The 16,404-nt window shown below is 40.6% G+C and overlaps 1 protein-coding gene across 1 annotated transcript; it reads right to left on the bottom strand.

The window, feature by feature from the left end:
* Positions 1-14,657: 14,657 nt before the first annotated feature.
* On the bottom strand, positions 14,658-15,011 carry LOC127315481 (cysteine proteinase inhibitor 6-like). Its single transcript, XM_051345967.1, has one exon. The coding sequence runs from the start codon at positions 15,009-15,011 to the stop codon at positions 14,658-14,660; it is 354 nt and encodes a 117-aa protein (XP_051201927.1).
* Between the last annotated feature and the right edge of the window lie 1,393 nt (positions 15,012-16,404).

Genomic DNA, 16,404 nt, shown 5'->3' with positions numbered 1-16,404 from the left:
TCGTTTATCCAATAAGGGGCCTATTTTTTGAGGAATTGTTGCCTCACGTATTATTGCATATCTAGATTTTCATCTTGATCCTAGTGATGAGAAATTAACTCCTATTAGGCTTAATATTGCTGCTATGAAGTGTCACCAATTTGTCACAACTCACTCTAGTTTAGAAAATATTGTCTATAAAATGTTGTTTATTGACGGAGATGAGAGGGAAATCCCTTTACCGCAGACCGATTTGTTCAGTGTTCACACGAGACCGTGGTCGCGCTCCAAGGAGGAGGTGGATTAGCAGCTGAGGATACATGGTTTCCACCAGCAGCATGACTCCGAGGATGCCGAGTCCTCCGACAGGTACACTGTCACATCCTGGTGCATCTTCCAGCACATACCAAGAACAGGATCCTTCTTCATCATACTACGGAGGTGCCACTTCATGGGCACCGTGGGATTGATCTCCACTTAGGCCAAAAGCCTAAGCTTGGGGGGAGGTATGCCGGCATCACTCATTCATTGCATATTACAATTGCCGGATACTTGTACATACTTGTTTCACTTCTTAAGGTGGTTTCTAATATGAGGGAGATGATATTTTGGGAAGTGCTGTCTAAAAACAGATTCTGGACTGACACTAAAAAAATTACTAAAAACAGCCAGGACTTTATTTTGCGAAGCCAATTTTTGTGCATGTTCCCCAGGTTGTTATCTAACTTTTATTAGTTGGGCACTTTTCAAGTTGAGCAGCGGAAGATTTTCGTAAAAATTGATTACTGTACTGCTGTCAAGTTTGACGGATTTCTGCTACTTTGTGTTTATGTGACTCTTTTAGTTTTCATTCTTTTGTTTTTGCTTTGTTTCTTTGCTAAACCACAAAAAGACCAAAAATATTTCTGTTGTTTCTCTTTACCATCCTGGTTACTCGGGACTTCCTCTAGTAACCATCCTTTGTATGTGCCATGTGAGCCACCTGGTCTCATGGCAACGATGACAAGCCAATAACTTACACCATTCCTAATTTGATATTCGCCGCTTAGCACCTTCTGAAACTTGAGCCCATCATTGCCCCCCATTTTGGTGTGCCCCGTCACCAGCCACTTGCCGAGCCCCTGGATGTATGGGTCGGTGATGTTCTTAATCTTGGACCAATCATCGATGTTTGCCGTGGCGGGCACTGCGGCGGCATAAATGAGAGTGGTAATAGCGACGAGGAGGAGTGCGGTTCTCATGGTATTTAGGTTTATTATTATTCGACGTTGGCATAATCGATGGCTTTAAAGTTTGAGATCTATGGAGGCAACTATGGTTTGATGAAGGGCGAAGACAATGTGGGGAATATTGAAATATATAAACTACTCGAGAAGGAAAATATAGCAGCAAAAAATTATTGCATATATCCTGGAAATACAATTTTTTACTTTTTTTTTGGAAAATATTAATTCAAGGCTTCTAATATGATACTATATTTGTCTACCATTTAATGTAGATGTAATACTGCTCCCATTAGACACCGAAGATAAGCTCGATTTTTTCTTCAAGCAAAATTACTTCTAATTGACCTTTTGTGAAAGTTGGCCCATAATCTATACCTAATAATAAAGGAGCTAACGTTTCCGTGGTTCGGTCCGTTGGTTTCTGCCAAAATTTTCGTCAACGCTTTTTTTTGGACCGTTTTGCCCTCCCACCAATTTACATATTACTGCATCTGCCATGAAGGTACCGGTTCGTCGACTGAGCACCCTGCGTCCCTGCCCCTTCCCTCTTCCCCGCAGTGCTTTGGGGTGATGGGCGTGCGTGGACCGCGACCAGTTCGGAGGATGTGGGAGCAGGCCACGAGTGAAAGGCGGCGTCGTGAGGAGCTGCGGCGGGAGAACCGGCGCGCGCCGGGAACCGGCCACGAGGTGAAGGCGCGGCGTGAGGAGCTGCGGCGGGAGAAACCGGCGCGGCGATGTGCTATGCCGGGATCTTTGGGTGGAGCGGCGACATCGGCGAGATTGGACGATACGATGAACCGACGCAGTGAAGGCGGCGTGGTGTGGGGAGCTGCTGCGGGCAGATCCGGCGGCGTGCGACGTGATATACGGATGCGGGAGCGGTGAAAGCGAAACGGCAATGGCACGATTCGAGCATACGAGGAACCAGCCGCCACGGGTGAAGGCTGGCGGCGTGGGAGCTTGATGCGGGCAGATCCGGCGTCTTTGACGTCTTTGTGCCGGCCGCGCGCGGGTTGATCAACGCGTTGGTGAGCTTATCTATTGGAGCAACAGCGCATCGCGTGGTCTCTGGGAGATGAATCGTGGTCTATCTACACTGAACTGATGGTGCTGAACTTCTTTACGCGAATTTCATCCATTAATTTTCCTTTGGAACTGAGATATGTACAGCTGCTCATAAATTTGTTTACGGAAAACCAAATCCTTCCATCTGCTCGCTCGCCACATGTTACTCAGTACGATGTTTGTGGTTTTGAAACAAAAACCTTATGTTCTAGAAGCTTTTGTTGTTGGATGGAAATGTCTGATTTTTCTGTCCATGATCATAGTTAGTCAGACATGAACGATGGCATTTTAAAAGCATACCTCGTGTCCCACAAAATCGCATAATACATACACATGCCATGGTACTGGTTCGTTAAAACGATTCGCTTCGTACGCGCGTCCGACCATCTCTGAGACCCAAGTATGTACGGCTCCTGGCCCGAGCGGGCGGTGGAGTCATCCGCCGCACACGAGGAAGCGAGGTTGGGCTTTGATTTGGCTGTCATACCTGGGCTTTAAGAATAGTTTTCTGGCCTAAGAACGCAGTAACACAGCTGATGTTCTCGGTTAAATAGTCCCACATCGATCCTTTATAGCAAGATCATCCGGTTTATATACGGCCAGAAATTCCAACCATCAGCAAGCAATTACATGAGCTGATGGACCAATGACAGAGACAACATTTGACTTCTATCGGAAGAGAGAGCACGGCGCAGCGCTGGAGCGACGGATCTGGATCAGACAAAGACGCCAAATCGAGATCACGGGATAGAAAATCAGAGGAGGCAGAGAGGGATCTTAGAGAAGGGAGACGGAAAGGCTCGGATATGCCAGGGAATCGGTGGTGGCGGCCAAGGTTGAGAGATCGCGGGATAGAAACTCAGAGGAGGCAGAGAGGGAAGGGAGACGAGAAGGCTCAGATATCCAGGAAATCGGTGGTGGCGGACGGAGGATGCGCGGCGCTGGAAGAAAAAATCCCCTTTCCTCCTCCATGTGCGTTTCAACGAAGCCTTATCCTATTCTCCATGGCTGCTACACACGTGGCGCTCATGGCTTGTATGTTTTTATCCTGATGGCCTTGTAGGTTAACAGCACAACACCACACGAGTTCCTTTTCATTTTCCCTAGCATCTGTCAATGACACGTTTCTTTTCATTTTTCGTAGCATCTTTCAACGCCCCGTGGGATATTCTTTCTGTTCTTTACACGTTGCATCAAAAGAGACATCGCACAAAAACAATGAGTATTTTCCATCAATTATTTTTAAACATTTCAATTTAGACGTGTTTTTAGTTTTTTTCGAATACATTTTTTATTTGTAGATATATTTGTATTTAGAAAAAATAGAGTCAGTACTTTACCGCCTAAAAATTTCCTCCAACTATGATACTGGTTCAACTTATGCGAGGCACCACAACGTCAATCCTTATTATATTATATACAAAGAAAATTAAATGTGAAGTGAGAGCTAACATATTCGAATGATCTAAAACAAAAGAAAATAAATAGCATGCATGTATTGTTTATTGTAAACCCGGTGCAACGCACGGGCACTTTTGCTATCTATACCTAATAATAAAGGGAGAAGCGTTTCCGTGGTTTCGTCCGTCCAATATTTTCGTCCGTCCAAAAGTTTGGTCCGTCCAAAAGAGGCAGACCAAGAAAAAACCGATGGCACAATGTTTCCATTGTCTGGCTTCTTCGCAAGTAGAGACCGATCCAAACTGGAGTATCCCAACTAGACCCGATTCGTCCTCTTCTCGCCCTTGCCGAGTCTTTAAATATGGAGCGACATCGATTGATCTCTTCCTGATCGATCTTGATGTGATGATGCACGCCGCCGTCCGCCAAGCTTGATGGCAATATACATCACGAGGACCCAAGACAGGGGATCAGCTTCGAGGACGTCGACGTGATCGGCGCCACCGCCCGTCGCCTTGGTGTAGATGCCGCCACCGACCCTCACGAACAGTGCCATGGACGAGCTGCCGATCACGTAGCCGATGATCTACTCACACAAGCCTTCCCACTCATCGTGGTAGTATAACCCGAAAAGCTTGATGGCAATATACAGCACCCTGAGCCCCATGGACGACAGGATGACGGTGCCGGACGGGCGGCGAAGGATGCGTTGGGCAGCACCGGATTGCACGTCCTGCCCTTGGAGCACTGGCAGTCCGGGCACGCCTGGTTGACCGTTCTGATCCAGTGCACGAACACCAGGAAGAGAACTACTGCGAAGATTACCGTGAAGGTGGCCAGGTACTTGCTGAACCGGTGCGCAGATAGCAGGCGAAACGAAACGAGTTTACTCCTGGAATTGAATCGTCGTCCATCCAAGTGAGCGGAACTGATGATAAACAGACTCAAGTTTCTGAATGTTCAGTGTGTTTGCGGAGAACTTCTTTTCTGATTTTTTTTATTCCCTACAGTTCACATCGCGGCAGATTAACTTCAAAGGTGCAGTTGCTCTTGGGCCAGCTTATTTGACGCAGAACTCAAATTAACATGGCGGCCGCCGGGCATGGCACCGGAGCAGGTTGTGCGATTCACTGGTGGAGATTGCCGATGACCACAGGTAGCAGCTAGGCGCTGGGCGGGAGGTTTTCAACGTGCCTACGCCAGTCCATTGGTGCCGTACTGTCGACTTCCGAAGCTTGAAGATGACAATGAGAATAGAACGCAACACGATCAGTCCACTTGCTCCAACATGGTCATGGTGCGTTGCATGTGTAGGGCTTCAATGCTGTGGAGCAAGATGATGCATAGTACTTATGTGCATAACATGGTATATTCGTTGTACAAATTGTTTGCGGAACTCAAACCAGGGCTGCCAACCTGATATGGCCCCGTAGCAACCATCAAAACAAATAACGAATCAATGATGTTTGGTGGTGAAGCTTTTGAATTATATCGGCAGAGAAAATTAGATGGTTAAATAGAAAAGACAAAAAAGTTTAAAAATTCAGAGAAAAATGCTCAGAAATGCAAGCACCAAAAACGATAACCGAATGAGGCAAAAAATGATAAGATATACATTGCGCCGAGTTGTTTGGATGTCTCTGATTTTTCGGTCCCGTCGCAACGCACGGGTATGTTTCCTAGTTAATGGTAAAAACACTATGTATCGTGGTCCGATAGGAAGCTAAACGTCGGACTGATCTTGTGCCATCCATTCCAATACCATCGCACGGTCGCATGCATGAAGGCTTCTCACACACAAAAAAGAGTCCATTAATGTTGGACGTTGACCTCCTCCACCCCCAAAATTTCCGGACAGTTATCTCTCCTTCCCAAATCGTTCCAAATTTTCCGGTCGGAGCTCACCCCCAAATCATCGATCTGCTGTTGCCGCCTCTACTCTCCCACCACCGCGCCGCTAGTCCTCTCCCAAGCGCTCCGCCGTCTCCCATTGATCTTGTCCGATACCCGCAGCTCCACCTGGTTCAAGTCATGCGCCAGCGCGCGTATTGCTCCGCCGCGGGAAGTTATCGTGGGAGATGTGGTGGTGTGGTGGTTTCCCTGACCCCCGGTAGGCCACAGATCTAGAGTATAATCTGCACAAAGCGGCCCAGCCGGAGACTTCTTCCTTGAACAACTAATAGGTAATTGCAGCTGACCTGTCTCAATCTAGGTCTCAGATCTTTGTAAAGTAACATAGGAAACGACCAACTTGCGTCGTATAATTAGGCATCCATATGACCAATCCGTTGAGATAGCACTAATATGAAACTCCCATTATTGAGATAGTGTATACGAAATTTCTATGCTTCCAATACATATGATTTGTGATTTCTTGCTATGTACTGCACGTGAAAGGGTATATGAAATTTTCATGCTTCCTATGCAAATGATTTAAGTCGAGATAACACTAATCTCTTGCTTCAGAATAACTGTGCTTCCAATGTACATTATAATTTTTCCTCCGGTCTACATAGTTTGCTGCATATGACCATGCTTCTCCCTTCTTTTAATTTTGGTGTTGTCATTTTCAGCACCAATGTTATTTTAGTGTTGTCCTCTACTATTTATGTTTCATGCTGAAAACTTCTACATTGTAGCTTCCAGGGCAAGGATGAGTTTCTTCCTAAAAGTTTGCATTAATAGAACAATGCTTCTACCTTTTTTGAATTTGTTGTTTAAATTTTGAGTAGAGTTGTATTTGAAACATTGCTCCATGCTTAGTAAAATTATCATATATGTTGCTCACGATTCAAGTCAACACATTCAATATTATTATGTTTTTTTTTGCAATGGCTGCTATCATCCAGCTACAATGTCATTGATGATGAGCACGCCAAGATCAAGATTATGCTGGTCAACGTGTCTTGTTTGAAGCACCACCGGCGGGTGACCGACTTCTTCATGCTGTTGGAAAGGTGTGCTACTCCTAGTACCTCCATGCCGTACACAAGCATATGTCGGCACTCCAGGAGGCATGGAGGGTTATGAAGAGTAGCATGGTTGACCAACATGTGTTGTAACTCACCGACAAGTCTCTAATGTTCCCTGTCCACACGCATGCGCCATAGCGATGAGAGGTGGGCGGATGCCAATATGCTAGACGACACAAACCATATTGTTGATTCTTATAGTATGAGGAAGCAAATTCAGATGAGTGTTGGAAGCAAAAGCTATTTATTTGGAAGAAAAAATATGTCCTCGATCTGTAGGAAGCATTGATGTTAGAAACACATATTTGTATCATCCGAAGCATATACTACTTCCCCCGGAATCAAATTATATTCTCTTTTGAAACCAATGTTGATGGAAAAAATTGTTTGTACATTGGAAGCAAACATTATTGCTTTATAAGCAAATTATAAAATCTGTTGGAGAAGTATTGTTGGTACAAATGAATATTCGTTGCATTTTTACTATGGGGAAATAATAGACTAAAGGTGACAACCTCCATTCCTCCAATTATCTTCGAAGCATCTAGCTGGCCGAGAGAAGCAAACTATTATTGGTAGGAAGCAAAGTATGTTCCACTGGGAAAAAATTGTGATAGTGTCGCTCTCCAAAAAAAAGTGACAGTTAAAAACAACAATTGGTTATTTTGTGATGATTATTCCAAGAAATAGTACAATGATAGTTTTCCTAGAAATTCAATGTTGAAAACCAATGCTTCCGTGGCACAAAACTATGATGTTGCGACTGAAAAAAGGCGTAATTAATTTCTTGTATTTTATTACTCGGAAACAACTCATAATTCCTGAAATTATTTCCTAAAAAAATAGATTATTTTAAATAGATATGATGTGAATCACGGAGCAGTTAAAATGGAAGCGTGTTATTTGTTTCCTTAAATCACGAAAAAGAGTCGACAGGACAGTTCAAATGGAAGCATGCAATCTGTTTCCTAGAATCACGCAAAGAACTAGACGGTGGCTGGTTGAAAATCATACGGTCAGGCTCATTCCAATCCTACGGCCAAAGAGGGGTCCGATGGGAAGCCAATATCGGCTTCCGATGCCTAGCGCTGCCCATAATTAATTTATAATTAACCTATTTCAATTGTTATTAATGAATTTCATTTATATGAGGAGGCTATTAGAAGTAAATTTATCATCACGTCAAGTCATTCCTCATTATGAAGGGTTTCCAGAAATAAATTTGACATATAGAAAAAAATCGATCTTAGGTGACAAAGGATTATCAAAATAATAAAAATTTATAATAGTACACTAGTACTACTGATACTTTTTTCTTACAGAAACCCGCGTTTTCCAGTTGACATCAAACCCTTCAAATGAGAGGTAACATTTTGGGTTTTACCCAAAATGTCTCGTACAACTAGAAAATTCATGGAAGATGATACATTAACTCAATCGACTACTATCCTAACATTGTCCGTTATAAGGATTTTGGAAGACTAATTTTTGATGAAGGAATCAAACTGGTATAAATACTACATACTATCACTAAAAAAAGACGTTGACCAAGCACCTGGGATCTTGCATCCATCGTATGGACCAACACAAAAACTTAACTTGACAGAAAGAACAAGAGCATCAAAGTTTAGAACACGTGTCTTAAAATAAAATACCACCTATTGTCTCTTAGCTTGATGATAAAATTGTATTATGTGACAACAAACACAGAGAAGAGATGTCGACCGCCACCATATTGTGAAGTGAACTCTTAATCACATGGCTATCGTTGATTCCTAACAATTAGAAGAAATAGGATTTGCATGCGAGGATTCATTTTCTTAATATCTCCATAGTCCAAGAGAAGCATGCATGCAAAATTAAAGAGAAACACCATATAATTTCTTGTAAATTTATTACAACACTAAAGGTAACCTGACTAGTCTAAAGGGCTGAAATTTATGAGCTTCCATGTGTTCTGGTTACTCGGGACTTCCTCTAGTAACCATCCTTTGTATGTGCCATGTGAGCCACCTGGTCTCATGGCAACGATGACAAGCCGATAACTTACACCATTCCTAATTTGATATTCGCCGCTTAGCACCTTCTGAAACTTGAGCCCATCATTGCCCCCCATTTTGGTGTGCTCCATCACCAGCCACTTGCCGAGCCCCTGGATGTATGGGTCGGTGATGTTCTTAATCTTGGACCAATCATCGGGGTTTGCCGTGGCGGGCACTGCAGCGGCATAAATGAGAGTGGTAATAGCGACGAGGAGGAGTGCGGTTCTCATGGTATTTAGGGTTATTATTATTCGACGTTGGAATAATCGATGGCTTTGAAGTTTGAGATCTATGGAGGCAACTATGGTTTGATGAAGGGCGAAGACAATGTGGGGAATATAGAAATATATAAAATACTCGACAAGGAAAATATAGCAGCAAAAAATTATTGCATATATTCTGGAAATACAATTTTTTCTTTTGTTTGGAAAATATTAATTCAAGGCTTCTAATATGATACTATATTTGTCTACCATTTAATGTAGATGTAATACTGCTCCCATTAGACACCGAAGAAAAGCTCAATTTTTTCTTCAAGCAAAATTACTTCTAATTGAGCTGTTGTGAAAGTTGGCCCATAATTAATTTATAATTAACCTATTTCAATTGTTATTAATGAATTTCATTTATATGAGGAGGCTATTAGAAGTAAATTTATAATCACGTCAAGTCAATCCTCATTATGAAGGGTTTCCAGAAATAAATTTGACATATAGAAAAAAAATCGATCTTAGGTGACAAAGGATTATCAAAATAAGAAAAATTTATAATAGTACTCTAGTACTACTGATACTTTTTTCTTACAGAAACCCGAGTTTTCCAGTTGTCATCAAACCCTTCAAATGAGAGGTAACATTTTGGGTTTTACCAAAATGTCTCGTACAACTAGCAAATTCATGGCAGATGATACATTAACTCAATCGACTACTATCCTAACATTGTCCGTTATAAGGATTTTGGAAGACTAATTTTTGATGAAGGAATCAAACTGGTATAAATACTACATACTATCACTAAAAAAAGACGTTGACCAAGCACCTGGGATCTTGCATCCATCGTATGGACCAACACAAAAACATAACTTGATAGAAAGAACGAGAGCATCAAAGTGTAGAACACGTGTCTTAAAATAAAATACCACCTATTGTCTCTTAGCTTGATGATAAAATTGTATTATGTGACAACAAACACAGAGAAGACATGTCGACCGCCACCATATTGTGAAGTGAACTCTTAATCACATGGCTATCATTGATTCCTAACAATTAGAAGAAATAGGATTTGCATGCGAGGATTCATTTTCTTAATATCTCCATAGTCCAAGAGAAGGATGCATGCAAAATTAAAGAGAAACAAAATATAATTTCTTGTAAATTTATTACAACACTAAAGGTAACCCGACTAGTCTAAAGGGCTAAAATTTATGAGCTTCCATGTTTTCTGGTTACTCGAGACTTCCTCTAGTAACCATCCTTTGTATGTGCCATGTGAGCCACCTGGTCTCATGGCAACGATGACAAGCCGATAACTTACACCATTCCTAATTTGATATTCGCCGCTTAGCACCTTCTGAAACTTGAGCCCATCATTGCCCCCCATTTTGGTGTGCTCCGTCACCAGCCACTTGCCAAGCCCCTGGATGTATGGGTCGGTGATGTTCTTAATCATGGACCAATCATCGGGGTTTGTCGTGGCGGGCACTACAGCGACATAAATGAGAGTGGTAATGGCGACGAGGAGGAGTGCGGTTCTCATGGTATTTAGGGTTATTATTATTCGACGTTGGAATAATCGATGGCTTTGAAGTTTGAGATCTATGGAGGCAACTATGGTTTGATGAAGGGCGAAGACAATGTGGGGAATATTGAAATATATAAACTACTCGAGAAGGAAAATATAGCAGCAAAAAATTATTGCATATATCCTGGAAATACAATTTTTTCTTTTGTTTGGAAAATATTAATTCAAGGCTTCTAATATGATACTATATTTGTCTACCATTTAATGTAGATGTAATACTGCTCCCATTAGACACCAAAGATAAGCTCAATTTTTCTTCAAGCAAAATTACTTCTAATTGACCTTTTGTGAAAGTTGGCCCATAATTAATTTATAATTAAGCTATTTCAATTGTTATTAATGAATTTCATTTATATGAGGAGGCTATTAGAAGTAAATTTATAATAACGTCAAGTCAATCCTCATTATGAAGGGTTTCCAGAAATAAATTTGACATATAGAAAAAAAATCGATCTTAGGTGACAAAGGATTATCAAAATAATTAAAATTTATAATAGTACACTAGTACTACTGATACTTTTTTCTTACAGAAACCCGCGTTTTCCAGTTGTCTTCAAACCCTTCAAATGAGAGGTAACATTTTGGGTTTTACCAAAATGTCTCGTACAACTAGCAAATTCATGGAAGATGATACATTAACTCAATCGACTACTATCCTAACATTGTCCGTTATAAGGATTTTGGAAGACTAATTTTTGATGAAGGAATCAAACTGGTATAAATACTACATACTATCACTAAAAAAAGACGTTGACCAAGCACCTGGGATCTTGCATCCATCATATGGACCAACACAAAAACTTAACTTGATAGAAAGAACAAGAGCATCAAAGTGTAGAACACGTGTCTTAAAATAAAATACCACCTATTGTCTCTTAGCTTGATGATAAAATTGTATTATGTGTCAACAAACACAGAAAAGAAATGTCGACCGCCACCATATTGTGAAGTGAACTCTTAATCACATGGCTATCATTGATTCCTAACAATTAGAAGAAATAGGATTTGCATGCGAGGATTCATTTTCTTAATATCTCCATAGTCCAAGAGAAGCATGCATGCAAAATGAAAGAGAAACACCATATAATTTCTTGTAAATTTATTACAACACTAAAGGTAACCCGACTAGTCTAAAGGGCTGAAATTTATGAGCTTCCATGTGTTCTGGTTACTCGGGACTTCCTCTAGTAACCATCCTTTGTATGTGCCATGTGAGCCACCTGGTCTCATGGCAACGATGACAAGCCGATAACTTACACCATTCCTAATTTGATATTCGCCGCTTAGCACCTTCTGAAACTTTAGCCCATCATTGCCCCCCATTTTGGTGTGCTCCGTCACCAGCCACTTGCCGAGCCCCTAGATGTATGGGTCGGTGATGTTATTAATCTTGGACCAATCATCGGGGTTTGCCGTGGCTGGCACTGCAGCGGCATAAATGAGAGTGGTAATGGCGACGAGGAGGAGTGCGGTTCTCATGGTATTTAGGGCTATTATTATTCGACGTTGGAATAATCGATGGCTTTGAAGTTTGAGATCTATGGAGGCAACTATGGTTTGATGAAGGGCGAAGACAATGTGGGGAATATTGAAATATATAAACTACTCGAGAAGGAAAATATAGCAGCAAAAAATTATTGCATATATCCTGGAAATACAATTTTTTCTTTTGTTTGGAAAATATTAATTCAAGGCTTCTAATATGATACTATATTTGTCTACCATTTAATGTAGATGTAATACTGCTCCCATTAGACACCAAAGATAAGCTCAATTTTTTCTTCAAGCAAAATTACTTCTAATTGACCTTTTGTGAAAGTTGGCCCATAATTAATTTATAATTAACCTATTTCAATTGTTATTAATGAATTTCATTTAATTGAGGAGGCTATTAGAAGTAAATTTATAATCACGTCAAGTCAATCCTCATTATGAAGGGTTTCCAGAAATAAATTTGACATATAGAAAAAAATCGATCTTAGGTGACAAAGGATTATCAAAATAATAAAAATTTATAACAGTACACTAGTACTACTGATACTTTTTTCTTACAGAAACCCGCGTTTTCCAGTTGTCATCAAACCCTTCAAATGAGAGGTAACATTTTGGGTTTTACCAAAATGTCTCGTAAAACTAGCAAATTCATGGAAGATGATACATTAACTCAATCGACTACTATCCTAACATTGTCCGTTATAAGGATTTTGGAAGACTAATTTTTGATGAAGGAATCAAACTAGTATAAATACTACATACTATCACTAAAAAAAAGACGTTGACCAAGCACCTGGGATCTTGCATCCATCATATGGACCAACACAAAAACTTAACTTGATAGAAAGAACAAGAGCATCAAAGTGTAGAACACGTGTCTTAAAATAAAATACCACCTATTGTCTCTTAGCTTGATGATAAAATTGTATTATGTGACAACAAACACAGAGAAGACATGTCGACCGCCACCATATTGTGAAGTGAACTCTTAATCACATGGCTATCATTGATTCCTAACAATTAGAAGAAATAGGATTTGCATGCGAGGATTCATTTTCTTAATATCTCCATAGTCCAAGAGAAGCATGCATGCAAAATTAAAGAGAAACACCATATAATTTCTTGTAAATTTATTACAACACTAAAGGTAACCCGACTAGTCTAAAGGGCTGAAATTTATGAGCTTCCATGTGTTCTGGTTACTCGGGACTTCCTCTAGTAACCATCCTTTGTATGTGCAATGTGAGCCACCTGGTCTCATGGCAACGATGACAAGCCGATAACTTACACCATTCCTAATTTGATATTCGCCGCTTAGCACCTTCTGAAACTTGAGCCCATCATTGCCCCCCATTTTGGTGTGCTCCGTCACCAGCCACCCTCCGAGACCCTGGATGTATGGGTCGGTGATGTTCTTAATCTTGGACCAATCATCGGGGTTTGCCGTGGCGGGCACTGCAGCGGCACAAAAGAGAGTGGTAATGGCGACGAGGAGGAGTGCGGTTCTCATGGTATTTAGGGTTATTATTATTCGATGTTGGAATAATCGATGGCTTTGAAGTTTGAGATCTATGGAGGCAACTATGGTTTGATGAAGGGCGAAGACAATGTGGGGAATATTGAAATATATAAACTACTTGAGAAGGAAAAGATAGCAACAGAAAATAATTGCATATATCCTGGAAATACAATTTTTTCTTTTGTTTGGAAAATATTAATTCAAGGCTTCTAATATGATACTATATTTGTCTACCATTTAATGTAGATGTAATACTGCTCCATTTAGACACCGAAGATAAGCTCAAATTTTTCTTCAAGCAAAATTACTTCTAATTGACCTTTTGTGAAAGTTGGCCCATAATTAATTTATAATTTACCTATTTCAAATGTTAGTAATGAACTTCATTTATATGAGGAGGCTATTAGAAGTAAATTTATCATCACGTCAAGTCAATCCTCATTATGAAGGGTTTTCAGAAATAAGACATATAGAAAAAAAAATCGATCTTAGGTGACAAAGGATTATCAAAATAATAAAAATTTATAATAGTACACTAGTACTACTGATACTTTTTTCTTACAGAAACCCGCGTTTTCCAGTTGTCATCAAACCCTTCAAATGAGAGGTAACATTTTGGGTTTTACCAAAATGTCTCGTACAACTAGCAAATTCATGGAAGATGATACATTAACTCAATCGACTACTATCCTAACATTGTCCGTTATAAGGATTTTGGAAGACTAATTTTTGATAAAGGAATCAAACTGGTATAAATACTACATACTATCACTAAAAAAGGATGTTGACCAAGCACCTGGGATCTTGCATCAATCGTATGGACCAACACAAAAACTTAACTTGATAGAAAGAACAAGAGCCTCAAAGTGTAGAACACGTGTCTTAAAATAAAATACCACCTATTGTCTCTTAGCTTGATGATAAAATTGTATTATGTGACAACAAACATAGAGAAGACATGTCGACCGCCACCATATTGTGAAGTGAACTCTTAATCACATGGCTATCATTGATTCCTAACAATTAGAAGAAATAGGATTTGCATGCGAGGATTCATTTTCTTAATATCTCCATAGTCCAAGAGAAGCATGCATGCAAAATTAAAGAGAAACACCATATAATTTCTTGTAAATTTATTACAACACTAAAGGTAACCCGACTAGTCTAAAGGGCTGAAATTTATGAGCTTCCATGTGTTCTGGTTACTCGGGACTTCCTCTAGTAACCATCCTTTGTATGTGCCATGTGAGCCACCTGGTCTCATGGCAACGATGACAAGCCGATAACTTACACCATTCCTAATTTGATATTCGCCACTTAGCACCTTCTGAAACTTGAGCCCATCATTGCCCCCCATTTTGGTGTGCTCCGTCACCAGCCACTTGCCGAGCCCCTGGATGTATGGGTCGGTGATGTTCTTAATATTGGACCAATCATCGGGGTTTGCCGTGGCGGGCACTGCAGCGGCATAAATGAGAGTGGTAATGGCGACGAGGAGGAGTGCGGTTCTCATGGTATTTAGGGTTATTATTATTCGACGTTGGAATAATCGATGGCTTTGAAGTTTGAGATCTATGGAGGCAACTATGGTTTGATGAAGGGCGAAGACAATGTGGGGAATATTGAAATATATAAACTACTCGACAAGGAAAATATAGCAGCAAAAAATAATTGCATATATCCTGGAAATACAATTTTTTCTTTTGTTTGGAAAATATTAATTCAAGGCTTCTAATATGATACTATATTTATCTACCATTTAATGTAGATGTAATACTGCTCCCATTGGACACCGAAGATAAGCTCAATTTTTTCTTCAAGCAAAATTACTTCTAATTGACCTTTTGTGAAAGTTGGCCTATAATTAATTTATCATTAACCTATTTCAATTGTTATTAATGAATTTCATTTATATGAGGAGGCTATTAGAAGTAAATTTATCATCACGTCAAGTCAATCCTCATTATGAAGGGTTTCCAGAAATAAATTTGACATATAGAAAAAAAATCGATCTGAGGTGACAAAGGATTATCAAAATAATAAAAATTTATAATAGTACACTAGTACTACTGATACTTTTTTCTTACAGAAACCCACGTTTTCCAGTTGTCATCAAACCCTTCAAATGAGAGGTAACATTTTGGGTTTTACCAAAATGTCTCGTACAACTAGCAAATTCATGGAAGATGATACATTAACTCAATCGACTACTATCCTAACATTGTCCGTTATAAGGATTTTGGAAGACTAATTTTTGATGAAGGAATCAAACTGGTATAAATACTACATACTATCACTAAAAAAAGACGTTGACCAAGCACCTGGGATCTTGCATCCATCGTATGGACCAATGATACGTCTCCGACGTATCAATAATTTCTTATGTTCCATGCCACATTATTGATGATATCTACATGTTTTATGCATACTTTATGTCATATTTATGCATTTTCCGGCACTAACCTATTAACGAGATGCCGAAGAGCCAGTTGCTGTTTTCTGCTATTTTTGGTTTCAGAAATCCTAGTAAGGAAATATTCTCGGAATTGGACGAAATCAACGCCCAGGGGCCTATTTTCACACGAAGCTTCCAGAAGACCGAAGATGATACGAAGTGGGGCCACGAGCTGGCGACACACTAGGGCGGCGCGGCCAGGGCCTGGGCCGCGCCGGCCTACTGTGTGGGGCCCTCGTGTGGCCCCCTGACCTATCTCCTCCGCCTACTTATAGCCTTCGTCGCGAAACCCCCAGTACCGAGAGCCACGATATGGAAAACCTTCCAGAGACGCCGCCGCCGCCAATCCCATCTCGGGGGATTCAGGAGATCACCTCCGGCACCCTGCCGGAGAGGGGAATCATCTCCCGGAGGACTCTTCACCGCCATGGTCGCCTCCGGAGTGATGAGT

The sequence above is a fragment of the Lolium perenne genome, chromosome 7, assembly GCF_019359855.2.
Source record: "Lolium perenne isolate Kyuss_39 chromosome 7, Kyuss_2.0, whole genome shotgun sequence".
Lineage (NCBI taxonomy): Eukaryota > Viridiplantae > Streptophyta > Magnoliopsida > Poales > Poaceae > Lolium > Lolium perenne.
Note: the sequence above shows the minus strand (reverse complement) of the source record. Positions and strands in the feature narration are given on the sequence as shown.

What these genes read in the sequence shown, in the direction of transcription:
- LOC127315481 (XM_051345967.1), bottom strand. Translation starts at nt 15,011, where the DNA reads ATGAGAACCGCACTCCTCCTCGTCGCCATTACCACTCTCATTTATGCC.